We start from the raw sequence: 14,248 nt of genomic DNA, 5'->3' as shown, positions 1-14,248 counted from the left end.
GCTTCTGGCTCTGATATCGTTTCAATTAGAGTAATGAAAACATTTTGGGAAGTGATTGCTCCAACCTTTGTTTTATTTAATAATCAGTTTTTAAAAGAGGAAGTGTTTCCGAGTTGTTTTAAATCAGCAAAAGTAATACCAATACATAAAGGAGGGAAGACTGGTGATGTTGAAAATTATAGACCAGTTTCGATTTTACCCATTATGTCTAGGATACTAGAAAAATGCTTTTCGGTCAGAATTTATCAGTATCTGGAAGACCAGAGAATATTTACTCCTACAGAATTTGGATTCCGTCAAGATCGCACTACTGAGCAAGCAAACATATATTTGACTAGCATCATTAATATGGCGTTAGATAATGGATATAAAGTGGCAACTGTATTTTTAGATATTGTAAAGGCTTTTGATACGGTCAGTCATGATATTCTGTTAATGAAGTGTGAAATTTATGGGATTAGGGGTCCAGCTCTTTCGTTTTTAGGTTCTTTTTTGTCTTTTATAAAACAATATGTTCAAATTGGTTAAATGGGTTCTCGTGAAAATTGTATTGAGTGTGGAGTTCCACAGGGTTCGGTACTTGGACCCTCATTATTTTTAATTTTTGTGAATGATCTTCCACAGTCTGTAAGTACACTGGAAACAAGAATGAATGAGATCGTCAAAAAGGATAGCGCGGCTACAGTGCCTATGTTGGCTGATGATACTTCTTTAGTGGTGATCGCAAAGTCAGAGAGAATGCCCCTAGAGAGTATAAGAGAATCGCTAAATGATGTTTCAAGTTGGTTGAGAATCAGCTAAAGGTGAACCCCTCTAAGAGTAATTTTCTTATATTTTCGAGGACATCGAATTATTATCCATGGATACAGCATATAGCATATGAAGATGGTATGATTGCTTGACAAAAGGTAGTAAAGTATCTTGGCATTATTATAGATGAGACTATCAGTTTTCAACCCCCTATTGAAACTTTAACCCGGATTTTAGTGCGTAGTTTGTTTATAATTTATAAACTTAAATATATGTTTCCAACTAGTATACTTAGGCTTCTCTACTTTTCGTTAATTCATTCCTATATTTTGTATTGTTCTTCTGTATACATGGGTACATTTTCTTCAATTGTTAATCCTTTGCGAATTATCCAAAACAAGTCTATTACAGTATTATCAGGAAAATCAGAAAGAGAACCAGTTCGAGAAGTCTATAGGCATTTTAGGATATTGCCAGCGGTGGGTCTTCATCATTTTTATATATTAGTGTTTATGTATAGATACAATATGAAGCAGTTGCCGGAGCGTTTTAACGGTTGGTTTTACAGCCAATGGAATATACATAGCCAAAATACTAGGGGTAAAATGATTATTATACTCCACCTATAGTGTCTGCCAGGTCCACGTTTTCGTTTGTTATAAAGGGTATAAATTTATGGAATAATTTGGATAATGATATGAAGAAACTAGAAAATTTTAGTTGTTTTAAAGCAAAATTGAAAGAAAAATTATTGAGTAAGTATGAATTCTAGTTCTGTTTGTTTTGGAGGTAACTTGATTTGATTTAATTTAAATTAAATTGTAATTACTTGGTGGTTTGTGAGTGCGACCCCACAACATGAATATGGTATGTAGTTGCTGTCCCTGTACTATTATTATTATTATTCTTTATATATTTTTTTTTTCTCTTTTCTTTTCTCTCTTTTTATCTTTCTTTCTTATTATAGTGAATTTAAATGACGTTATATGTATGTATTTTTTTTTTTACCTGTTTCACCCCACGTCAACCGTTTGGTTTTGGGTGAATCATATTGATTTTTGTATTTAAACTTTTTCTTAAAGTTAATTAAATAAATATATCACTATAAAAGGAGAATATGTTTGCGTGTACCCATAGTGCGTAAATTTGTCACAACTATGAAATGGTGAATAAGATCAAAGACTTTTGGTAATCCACTAGAAGAAGATCGACTATCGCACTTCCTCGGTCAAGCCACTCGACAATAAGGTGATACATTCTCACTAAGTAAACAGTTGTACTGCTTCCTTTCAAGTATCCGTACTGTTATGGCTCAAGAGAAAGAGAAACCTGTGACATCAGCTCACGGTATATAAACGTTTCTGGCACCTTAGACAGGTTTGGGGTTATTGAGATAGGTCGGAGTTGGTCGCAAGATTTGGGACCCTTCACTCTGGGTGTGACTTGAACCTACATTCTCTTCCAAGCACTAGGAAAAACTTGCTCTTGGAAACACTGATAAAAAAACAACATTTTTTCAACTCAAGTAAGGAGCAACATTAAAACTTAAAACAAATAGAAATTGTTACGTATATGAGGGGGTTTCCTTCAAATCAACGCCTTGTTCTTTACGCTAAAGTTTGAATGTTAACTAAAATCTTTAATAATGACTCCTGAAAAACAAAAATCGCTTAATTTGAACAATATCTAGGTTTTTTAAAAGTCCCAAGAAAACTTTAGCGTGAAGAGCGAAATGTTGAGGAGGAGCCAATCCCCCTCATACACATAATAATTTATGTTCGTTTTAACTTTAATATTGCTCATTACTATGAGTTAAAATTTTTTTTTTTTAATTAATTTCAGGAAGTGACTATAGGTCTTCTTTCAGTCTGAGAGGACTCGGGCGATCCCAGGGATCTTAGGTTTCAGGCACCATAACTACTGATCTGTCTGTTACTACAGAGTGCAAAGAACCTTGATCCAAGAAAAACTCCTGTAGAACGGGTAAAATCATGTTGCACAAAAAAATAGACACAATGTTTGCCATCTTAAAACTTTCCAGAAAACGCTGTGAACTAAGCTCTGCCATTTCATATGTTGAAATTTGCTTTTGAAATTGCCGTTACCTAGATGCAGATAAATAGCGTAGATTTTATCAGGTTTTGTATTTTTCAAAAAATACTTGACAGATTCAAGAAAGATGTTACCGTTGACCCATCTGCTTTGGTTAGCTAGACCTGCGATCCTGGTGACCCACCACTTAGCACATGAGCTTAGTAGATGACTAGTGGGAAGATATATACCGGAAGCATAGTGACATCAGACGCAATATAAAAGCAAACTATTGTCACGATTTGACCGCGTTTGGTGGAGCTAGTGCAATAAATGTCTCTCACCATCAGAGATAAATTTTGAGATTGAGGCAGGATGGTTGAGATCCCCGTCTCGTCAACATTTCATAATCTGTCTGATCATCCTGTCAGGATATGGAATGCATTTCCTTTCTACTGAGTAAAAGACACTTAGTGTCAAGGATTCATCTGTGTTTTTCTACCCTTAATACAGATCTTTTTGAGACAGGGTTGGTTGTGACAGACATAGAAATTTCCGAACCAACTGCCATATTGCCATATTGCCATATCCAGCCCAATCTAATGAGTCCTCACGCAACATTAAAGTAATTTGAAAAATAATTCATAGATAGCATTCAATCGTTTGTTTTGAAATTTTCCTTGTGAGCTATATTTTTTCTACAAAAAAATCCTATTGCAAATCCATTAGCCTGGGTCACTCTATCAAGTTTTAAACCGAGAGCCTTGAAAAAAAAATTACGTTAAAAAATACTTTGTGCAAAATAGGAAACAAGCAGTTGCGCGTATCTAGATCCAAGTTAACATGTTTATATAGTGTTAGATGATGCAGCTATCTTATTTTTTAAAGAATTTTTGCTAAACTGCTAGGGGCTCATGCTTGACTGTCCTTATCAACATCGTGTCTTGGTCAATCCCGATCTCCCCTACTTAAGCGTAAAATAAAATCGATTTCTGTGCCAGGAACTAAAGTGGTTAAAGGCTCACTTTCTACTCCAAATCATTCAGATAGAAAATCTTGATGTAATTCTGATTCAAAGAAGGGACAATTTGGCTAACATTATTCTAAGACTTCGGTTGGTGGATAGATGAACTGGAGGCCTTGGATGGGCAAAGGTCTAAATTTATCTTCTATTTATACAGATTTAATATCTTTGCGTGTTCCTTGTTCAAAGAAGGTATAATATTCCTTATAGAATATCTTCAGGAAAATGTTTTATCAAGAAAAATAATTCTGTGGTATCTTGTGTTTTTTACAAGAGTGACCTTAAAATGGAAGAGCTTGATCTTACAAAACAATAAAATGACCTTTTTTGTGTTTAATGTACTAAAGCATAGAACTAGAAAGTAGGGATGCCTTTTTGGATCCAATCAGACGCATAGGGGGTGTAATATTGGAGCAACTAACCCTTCTAGACGTAATTACGCGCACCTGGATCTTATGCAATGCTATAGTGCACCTTTAATTGTATAGTAAATCTGATTGTTACATAGTAGGGGCTTTTTGTTTACTTATGGAAATGTTTTCTTCTAGATTTCTTTGGTTGTTATGTTTAAAAACCCGCAAAGGCCAGGAAAAACCTTCATTGCCCCTTCAAATCATGATTTATTTCATTCATGCGTAATAGAAGTTGTTCGTTTACTTATGCAAATGTTTTCTTCAAGATTTTTTCGATTGTTATGTGAAGGGCCCACCAAATCAAAGTGCAAACGTAGACGTTACATCCTAGTTTTTTTGGGGTTGTTTTAAGAACTTAAGAGTGTAAGGAAAACCTTCAGCCCCCCCTAAGTAGTGACGTAGTTAAAATTGATCATAGACCAATATTTTTCAGCTTCACGCCGAGGGCCTTTGTTTTCTATGTTGTTGGCAAAAAAAGGCATTTCCCGCTATTTCCAGGAACAAGGAGCGGAGCGTTACATGACCGGTATTGATTTTTTCAGGAACAAAGGGTTACCGTTAAACAGTGGCTTGTTATTCTTCTAGTGGGACAGGGTAATTTTCTATTGTTCTCTGGGGACTATAAATTCCGCAGCTAGGGGGTAATTATATCAGTCTAACTATCGAAATGGATGCAAACACAACGAGAAATTTTAAAAGGATATAATGTCTGCTTATATGCAGGTAATCCTCTATGTATATTATGAATACCTCCCCCCCCCCCAAAAAAAAAGGCATGGTTATAACGAAATTGGCGCTAGTATAATTCACTATATGGAATAAGAGGCAATGCTAAAGCGTTGCCTATAGTAAAGGCCATGTGGCTCAATTTTTTTTCCCAGAGGTACTTCATATGGAAGGGGCCATCGCATAAGCTTCGCAAGGGGCTCATTCGATAGGAAATCGAGAGTTCAAAAGTGATCAGAGGGCAACTAGCCCCCACGCTCTTCTTTTCCCAAATGCATCAGATAAATATTTTCAGATAGCCATTTTGTTACAAATAGTTCAAAGATCATATATATAGGGCTCATTTGATTGGAATTTGAAAGTTCTAGTTCACTTTTTAAGAGTGAAAAGAAATTGGAGGGTAACTAGCACCCCCTCTGCCCTTATTCCCAAATGCATCCGATTAAAATTTTGAGATAGCCATTTTGTTAAAAATAGTTCAAAGAAGATAAAATCAAAAACTCTGTTACAGAAAGTGATTTTTCATCTGAGAATACCGTATGTGACATTGCTTCAAATAATTAATTTGAAACACTTCAATTTTATAATATGAATCAAAATAGTATTTATAATTTTACAAGGAGCAATAAGAAAAATGAAGTTATACTGTATCTTAGGAAATGTGATCCTGCCTTTGCATGCGAAGATGAATATAAGTTGAATCTTGACGAGCTCCTGCCACTTTTCGTTGCCGATGGCTACATATACGTGGAAGAAGAAATCTACGGAATAAAGGGTCTTTTGTGCATACAAGTTTTATTAATAAACGAATTCACAAACATTTTTAAAGCATTTCACTCTTAGGGTACTGAAATTTATATTATACAGGTAGGAAAGGGTATTTTCAACTAGAAAGTCGTTCAATGGAGGAATGTCTGAGCAATTGATAAGAAATTCACTGTAAGTATAGCCACGACATTGAAAAATAAAATATAGTAGTGCATGAAAACCACAGCTTTCGGTTGATAAATCTTGTACTCGCATCGGATTCTGAATAATAGATTTTCAACTTTGCTCAAGAAAGTTTTTGTTGTCAGGCGTGTAGAATGCATATGGTTGGCCAAGAGGATAGAAGTATTGAATATTCTTCGCTGTTTGAAATATGCACAGCCAATCCCGTCTTTACATTTGCTGGGCTACTATTAACAATGATAAGGGTATAGTCAATCCTTTATTGTCAACCCTTCAAAGCTACAGCTTGGTCCGTCCAATTTTTTTTTTGCGAAAATTATTTGCCCCTGCACCTGATGTAACAGTCTCTCTCACCTCGGCAATACTTCATGTACGAAAACAGCAGGTTATTAGTTCTGCTGCTTTAGCAATCGCAAAATTAAGAGCTAGTTGAAACATTATCAAGCTGCTCGTTACCAATACAATCACGAATCAACGACATATTGCTATGGGTTCACTTACCTACACCGATTCGTCATTTATAAATGGCGCAATTCCTTCAAAACTTGCTTTGACTTTTGTAAAAAGTGCTAGTGCCATGGGATCATAGACAAATTTTTCACACAAATTTGAAGTGTTTGGAATTTAATCTCTTGTATGTAAAGTAAATGGAATTCCACTCTACAATTTAACCTTTGATAAATACTAAAGGGCCCTATATGCATTGACAATGCAATCCCTAAATCGAGATTCACAACTATTTGAAAATGGTATAACCGATGAAATGTTTGCAGAAAATCATGGTATCATTGTATTGGATTTATCTGGTACTCAAGATTTGAGTATTGTCTGAACGGGCACTGTGCGTTTAGAGTGAACCCTTGCCGAACCGGTGGAGGAGAGTATAGCATTAATCTCGCTAAATTAATTTAAAACCAATTGGGAAATTACCCCTGATGGCAGTCGTCTATTAGACTTGGCACCATGAACACAAATTAAATAATCAATGTATTTAATTTGGATCCCTACATGTCCAAATACAAATCCTATTGCATACCGTCATTGGCTCTGCATATTTCAGACGGGCCATTGGCTCTGCATATTTAAAATAGCGAAGAATTTCAATCCTCTTGGCCTACCGTATGCATTCTACACGCCTGACAACATATAGTTTCTTGAGCAAAGTTGAAAATCTATTATTCAAAATCGAATGGAGTACAAGATTTATCAACCAAAAGCTGTGGTTTTCACGTACTATTAGATTTTATTTTTCGATGTCGCGGATATTCTTACAGTGAACGTCTCTGCATTTATGTAGACAATTCTTGATCGTGCACTTTGCTACCTGTATAATATAAATTTCAGCGCCCTAAGAGTGAAATGCTTAAAAAATATGTCTGATTTCGTTTATTAATAAAAATTTTATGTAAAAAAGAACCTTCCATCTGTAGATTTCTTCTTCCACATATAGGTAACCATCGACAACGATAAGTGGCAGCAGCTCGTCAGGATTAGACTTGTACTCATCTTGGCATGCAAAGTTAAGGTGCACTATAGTATTACGTAAGATCCAGGTGCGCGTAACATACCTATTGAGGGGTTACTAGCTCCAATAGTACGCCCCCTGTGTGTCTTATCAGATCCAAAAGGCATCACTACTCTAGAAACATTATGCATCCTGAGATATAAGATTGAAAAAGAAGAAACCCACAAAATACAACATCCAAAGTAAGTTGTATCAAGAAAGTGTTTCGTTTTAAGATTTTACTATAGCGATTTTGAGCTTTTGCCCTTCCCTCCATAGTTATATCCACAATCAAACCTTTACTTTTCAAAAACTACATTTATTCTTTTTCCATTTGGCTAAACGTTACAAAGAAAACATTTAGTTGCTTCAGCCTCTTTACTGCCACTATTAAATGTACCTAAGAATTAAAAAAAAAGTCTCACTACTACTTTAGCGCATAGTTCTGTCTTAAACATACCTGTAATTTTGTTTATTATATATATCAACATATTATTATTTTGTTGGATTATATTAAATGAAACAAATCATTTATTCGATATCTTTCTGCAAAAGAGGGCTTAAGCTTATTCTTGAATAGCTTAACGTACTCACTTTGGGATGTGTACAGCAATTATCTTATTTTCTGCATTCTAGCATACCCTCCTAAACACTAAAAAATATACTACGCCAGGGAAGCTGTTGCAAAATAAATCAGACTAAAATACAATTATTTCTATAATAAATCTGTAATCTATGTGCTAAAAAGTTTTATTTCCCCGAATATTGAGTGTCAATATCTGTAGCTTTCTGCCTCCCCTCTAAGAAAATTCGATGAAAAGCTAAATGGCGTCTTAAACCCACTTCTTCTGTGCCAGAGCACGTACTATTACCAAACTTGTTCAACTATAATAATTGTTCACCATTTTGTTAGGTGGTTTCTTTTCAACCTGCAAGGAAAAATTGTGGAGGAACACTGCATTGATGAACTCCGTCTATTTGATGAATCTGCGCACAAAATTACTAAAATGGTTGTTTTATCACCAACTTCATACTATATTATTGTTCGCAAAGAATCATCTGAGGAAGGCACAAAATATTGCATCATTTATTGGGAAAATGGAACGATTTTTACCTCAATTGACGGATACAGGTTTTTGTTTTTGCACTATTGTTTTGCTTATAATTATTTTTACTTATTGTAGTTATAGTAATAACATCACCACAATGGTTTGAGAAAATAATATGTGACATATATTTAGTGTTGATTTAACAAAAAAAGTATGAGCTCTTTAGTTGTAGTTAAAAAAAACTGTGGTCTATCGAAGGATTTCAATTCTTTTAAATAGTTTTGAAGTTTCCTAAAGTTACCAATCAAATTTTTCTACTAAATTTGAGCAATTAATGATGATTTTCCAAGGAAGTATGTTTTTTCTATTATATCTTTCCACTTTTTTACGTTTTTAGGTAGAGAAATTAGTTTTTTAATAACCCCCTTTGATTTTGTTTATCGCAAACATCATTATATATATATATATATATATATATATATATATATATTATATATATATATATATATATATATATATATATATATATATATATATATATATATATATATATATATATATATATATATATATATATATATATATATATATATATATATATATATATATATATATATATATATATATATATATATATATAATAATAATAATAATAATAATAATAATAATAATAATAATAATAATAATAATAATAATAATAATAATATATATATATATATATATATATATATATATATATATATATATATATATATATATATATATATATATATATATATATATATATATATATATATATATATATATATATATATATATATATATATATATATATATATATATATATATATATATATATATATGTATATATATATATATATATATATATATATATATATATATATATATATATATATATATATAGTATATATATATATATATATATATATATATATATATATATATACGTGTATGTATATATATATATATATATATATATATATATATATATATATATATATATATATATATATATATATATATATATATATATATATATATATATATATATATATATATATATATATATATATATATATATATATATATATATATATATATATATATATATATAAATATATGTATATATATATATATATATATATATATATATATATATATATATATATATATATATATATATATATATATATATATATATATATATATATATATATATATATATATATATATATATATATATATATATATATATATTTCCGGGTCCTTTGACCCTTAAATTTCGGGGAATAGGTAGCGGGCTCTACGCTTCCCTCGTTCTTCCTCGGTGTAAAAGACCCCATGTTACGGCCCGCATGAGCGCATCCACGAACATAACCACAAATAATGGCAGCTTTGAAATCTGGTAATCGGTCTGATGAGATTGCGAAAACAGCGGCAGAATTTTTCAAGAAAGATGAAATCCAAGTGGCGAAAGAATTAATATGGAGGGATTTTGCTATTAGTACTCGTAAGAGCATGAAAGTTATTATGACTGACAATATCTCTGGCATTCTGAAGTTGCTCAAATATTGCGACGAAAAGAATTTGCCCTCCCTAAATACGTCACCTATGAGCCAGATGAAGTACCCTTTGTTCCTGGAGACGTAAGTGATGTTATTAATGGGAAAGTAAACGAAATGTATTCCAGGCTTGAGAGTGTTATCAAGCGTGGTCGTCCCCCTGCTCAGTTGCCCCTAAGCAGTTCTGGATCCTCGTTTCAGAGGGCATCCCCCACACCCCAGCCGACCTACGCAGTTGTTCTAAAGAACCCCCTCAAGACTTGAGGAACCCAGAAATGAGAAAGGAATACTTGGATAAGGTATGTGGTGACAATTCCTCTAGCATTGTTGAACTGCGAGCGTTGAAAAGTGGGTGGCACGTGGTACTAGCCGATAAGAAGTCTGCCAATGCAGTTGCGCAGGCGTTATGAGCTAACGATAGATCTGTTGAGGCAAAAGTGAAACAACCATGTTTCTACGGAATAGCACGTCACGTTCCTGCAGATATGAGCGATGAAGAACTCTGCGAGATTATTCCGAACTGTTTGAGAGCTTTGCAGTTGGATAATTCTAGGTCGTTCAAACTTCAGTTCTCTTTCAAAGTGTACCTTGAAAATGCCATTAAATCACCCTCAGTGATTCATTACGAACGCATCCCAATCTCTGAATATCTGTTTCTTCCAATGAGATTTTTCAATTGTCAAGCATTTGGTCACGCGGCCACATTCTGCAAGAATGAAGCCAAGTGTTCTAGATGTGGGGATAACCACAGTAGCACTAAGGACAACCCTTGCAGCAAACCGATCAAATGTGCACTCTGTGGTTCGGACAAGCATCCTTGTTACAGTTTCAGCTGTCCGGAAGCGCAAAAGTTACTTGCAGTGAAGAAATGAATCGCGAATTAAGTCTGATTACTTGGAACATTAATGGAAATGTAATCAACAAACTACCTATCCTCAAAAATGTAATTAACAATCATAACATTGTATGTCTCCAAGAACATTTCCTGATTAATGAAGGGACTGAACTTTTAAATATCGGTGATTCAATCGATCTTTTTGCTGTTGGTGCGAAATCGAGTAGTAGTGGCCGGCCGTCAGGTGGTATCGCAATCCTTGCTTCAAAGTCTGTACGCGCGACAGTTTTCCAAGTTTCCGGTAATTTTATTGCGATCAAGGTTGAACAGACAATAATCTTCTCAGTTTATATGCCTAAGGACTACAAATCATCTAGATCATATTCCAAGTTCTTTAGTGTTTGTCGGAAATTAGCAAACGCTATTGCAAATTGTCACACCCAAGATTTGTCGTACATTGTTGCCGGATATATGAACTGTGATTTGTTGAATCCGGAAAGTCCTAGATCCCAAGTACTCGCCACTACATGCGCTGGTCTAAACATAACAGAAAATGATCTCGATTTCACGTATGTGCATAATTCTGGGGCAACTTCATCTCTTGATATTATAATGTGGTCTCATCAACCAGTTCCCCTTTACCAGTAACATGTGGATACGTCTATCAGCGCATCTGACCACTTATCAGTTAGTTATGTTTTCCCACCTAGTATATCTTTGAACTACAACCCTGATCTACCCAGTGGAAGAAAATGGCATCAGAAAGTTATGTGGGATAACATTAATACCCCTTTGTACCAGAAGGTATGTGACTATATTTTAGCAAGAATTCGCGTCCCTTACAATCTACTTCATAAATCTTCTTCAGTTGCAGCAAGTGATAAACAATTACTGATCAATATATACTGTAGCGAAATAGTTCATGCCCTGCAGTGTGCGGAAAAGGCTGAAGTACCGATTTGTCGTGTTCGGATTGGCTCGGAAATATCCCACTGGTCCGATAATTCGGATCTTGTAAATGCGTGTGTGAACACGAAATTCTGGTTAAGAATGTGGATAGATATTGACCAACCAAGGCATGGTATAGTGAACTCCATCCGATTATATACTAAGCGTAGATTCACAAAAACTCTCGCTACAAATCGTGCTCTGATTATTGAATGTGGTAGTAAATCTGTAAAGCAAGACCCCAATCGGATGTAGAAATTCCTAAAAAAGAAGAAACGTAAAGAATCAGTTGATTTTCTGCCAAGTGAGAGCGAGTGGGTTAATTATTTTAAGCATGAGTTCTCATCGCCTAGTACTGGTCTGGATAATAAATTTTCTATTGAGCTCGATGCGAGTCTTGCGGAACATGAATGGGAAGTTGGATTTGTTGTGTCTAATTCGTCAGTCAGTGAGGCACTCTCGAAACTGAAGAAGAAGTTGTCGAGGGGGGTAGGTAACCTGTGCGGATTGCATCTGCAAGCGGGAAGTCAGAACCTTGTCGAGTACCTTTGTCTCCTGTACCAATTGATTTTTAATGCTGGGGTTGTTCGAGACCTATTCTGCACGGGTTTAATTACTCCTGTATTAAAAAAGGGAAAGGACGGGGGGCAGTGTTCTTCTTACCGCCCGATAACTGTCGCGCTTATACTGTGCAAGTTATTTGAATTGCTTGTTGTAAATAGGCTTAGTGCTACATGTAACACGCCGGATAACCAATTTGGTTTCAAGAAGAAAATGAGTAGAGAACACGCGCATTATTTAATTGCTAATTTGTTGTTTGACGCCGATGAATCAAACGAGACTTTGTATTTTGCAGGTCACGATGTCAACAGCGCGTTCGACTCCGGTGTGCACCCTCAGATATTGTTGTCGGCCCGGAAACGTGGCGTGGATAAGTCTATTATACGCGCACTGAGGAATATGTATAGTAATTTAAAAGCGCGTGTAAATGTACCTTGTGTTAATGCTTTAACCCTATCTTCTAGTCTTATACCCGTAGATAAGGGAATACGCCAAGGAGAACTTACTTCACCACCGCTATTCAATAATAGTATTGTTTCATCGCAAGAACCGGTTCAGTCTACATGTATCTTTAGAGGTCTCAATGTTTCGCTGATCGATTATGCCGACGACATTTTGAACGCGAGTTTAACACTTATAGGCATCGAAGAAACTTTCCGTGTTTTGAGTAAGGAGTATGGTAACATGGGTCTTTCTTTCAATAGCCAGAAGAGTGAAGTTCTCGTATTGAATAGCCGCGTTAAAGATAGTGTACCAGTTGATGTTATTTTCGGAATTTATACGATTAAGTCTTTGTCTAAGATTATGTACCTCGGCCTTCCAATTTGTTACGATCTTAAAGAAACCCGCGATTGCCTTGTTTCATTGTTCGCTGTAAAGACACGCAGAGCTTATGGAATTCTCTTTTCAATGAAGTGCCACTTTAAACGTTTTCTACTTGCAAGGGTGTATAATTCTTTTGTTTCAACACATGTGCTAGCCCTGTCTCCGTTTTGGATAATATTTACCTCGTCTGATCGCCGCAATATTCGGTCTATTTTCTACAGATATGGCAAGTATCTGCTTCGTCTTCTAGTTTGGATGAGGAATTCGAATATATCTCTGAAGTATGGTATAGCCGACCCGCTTATAGCTGTACTGAATCGCCGTGTTCGATTTGCAAAGGCGTTTGAACCAAGCCTCTCTTCCTTATATGTGGCAATAACTTAAATTTGTCTTTTTTGTTTGTCGTAGGAATGTTCTTAATCTTGTTTTTCTGTAGTTGAGTTTTCTTCGGATGTTTTGTTGTTATTTGATGTTACTTTTTTTTTCTTTTCTTGTACTCCATTTACAACATTTTGTATGTTTAATAATGGGTAATGAAATAATAATAATATATATATATATATATATATATATATATATATATATATATATATATATATATATATATATATATATATATATATATATATATATATATATTCATTTTTTTTCAGTAAAGAGCAAATTATGTTCTGGCTGTTCGAAAGCATAGGCGTTTTCAGCCCTACTCATGTTAATTTTCGCTCGTTTTGAGTTTGACCCGGTTATTTATTGTAGTTTTTATTCGTTTTGGGTTTCATTTATTTATTGAAGGTCATTTGTGGTAGTTTTACGCTTGGTTTTTCTCCTTGGATTTAGTCAACTTTGTCATTCAACTTTTTAAATTTAATGCAAGATTTGATGATGATAGGTTAGGTTAGTTTAGATTAGCTTATGTTTTTAATCCATTTCTGATATTGATAACCAAATTTAATCTAGCCTAATTCAAATAGTCTAACCTAACCTAACTTTAACTTTTACTATCAGAGCTTGTTTAAGCCTGAAAAAGCTGACTCGCAAAGCTAATTGA

General features: G+C 34.2%; 1 protein-coding gene across 1 annotated transcript in view; it reads left to right on the top strand.

The window, feature by feature from the left end:
* LOC148949293 (NACHT and WD repeat domain-containing protein 2) overlaps positions 1-14,248 on the top strand; it is a 293,776-nt gene that overhangs the window by 249,519 nt on the left and 30,009 nt on the right. Inside the window, exon 20 of the mRNA XM_089092914.1 lies at positions 8,313-8,531. Within this exon, the coding sequence (XP_088949040.1) occupies positions 8,313-8,531 (219 nt within the window). The remainder of the gene's footprint in view (positions 1-8,312; positions 8,532-14,248) is intronic.

The sequence above is a fragment of the Artemia sp. Qi Xiang Cuo genome, chromosome 8 (assembly GCF_049724085.1).
Source record: "Artemia sp. Qi Xiang Cuo chromosome 8, ASM4972408v1, whole genome shotgun sequence".
NCBI lineage: Eukaryota > Metazoa > Arthropoda > Branchiopoda > Anostraca > Artemiidae > Artemia > Artemia sp. Qi Xiang Cuo.
This window is presented reverse-complemented; position numbering and strand designations above follow the sequence as displayed.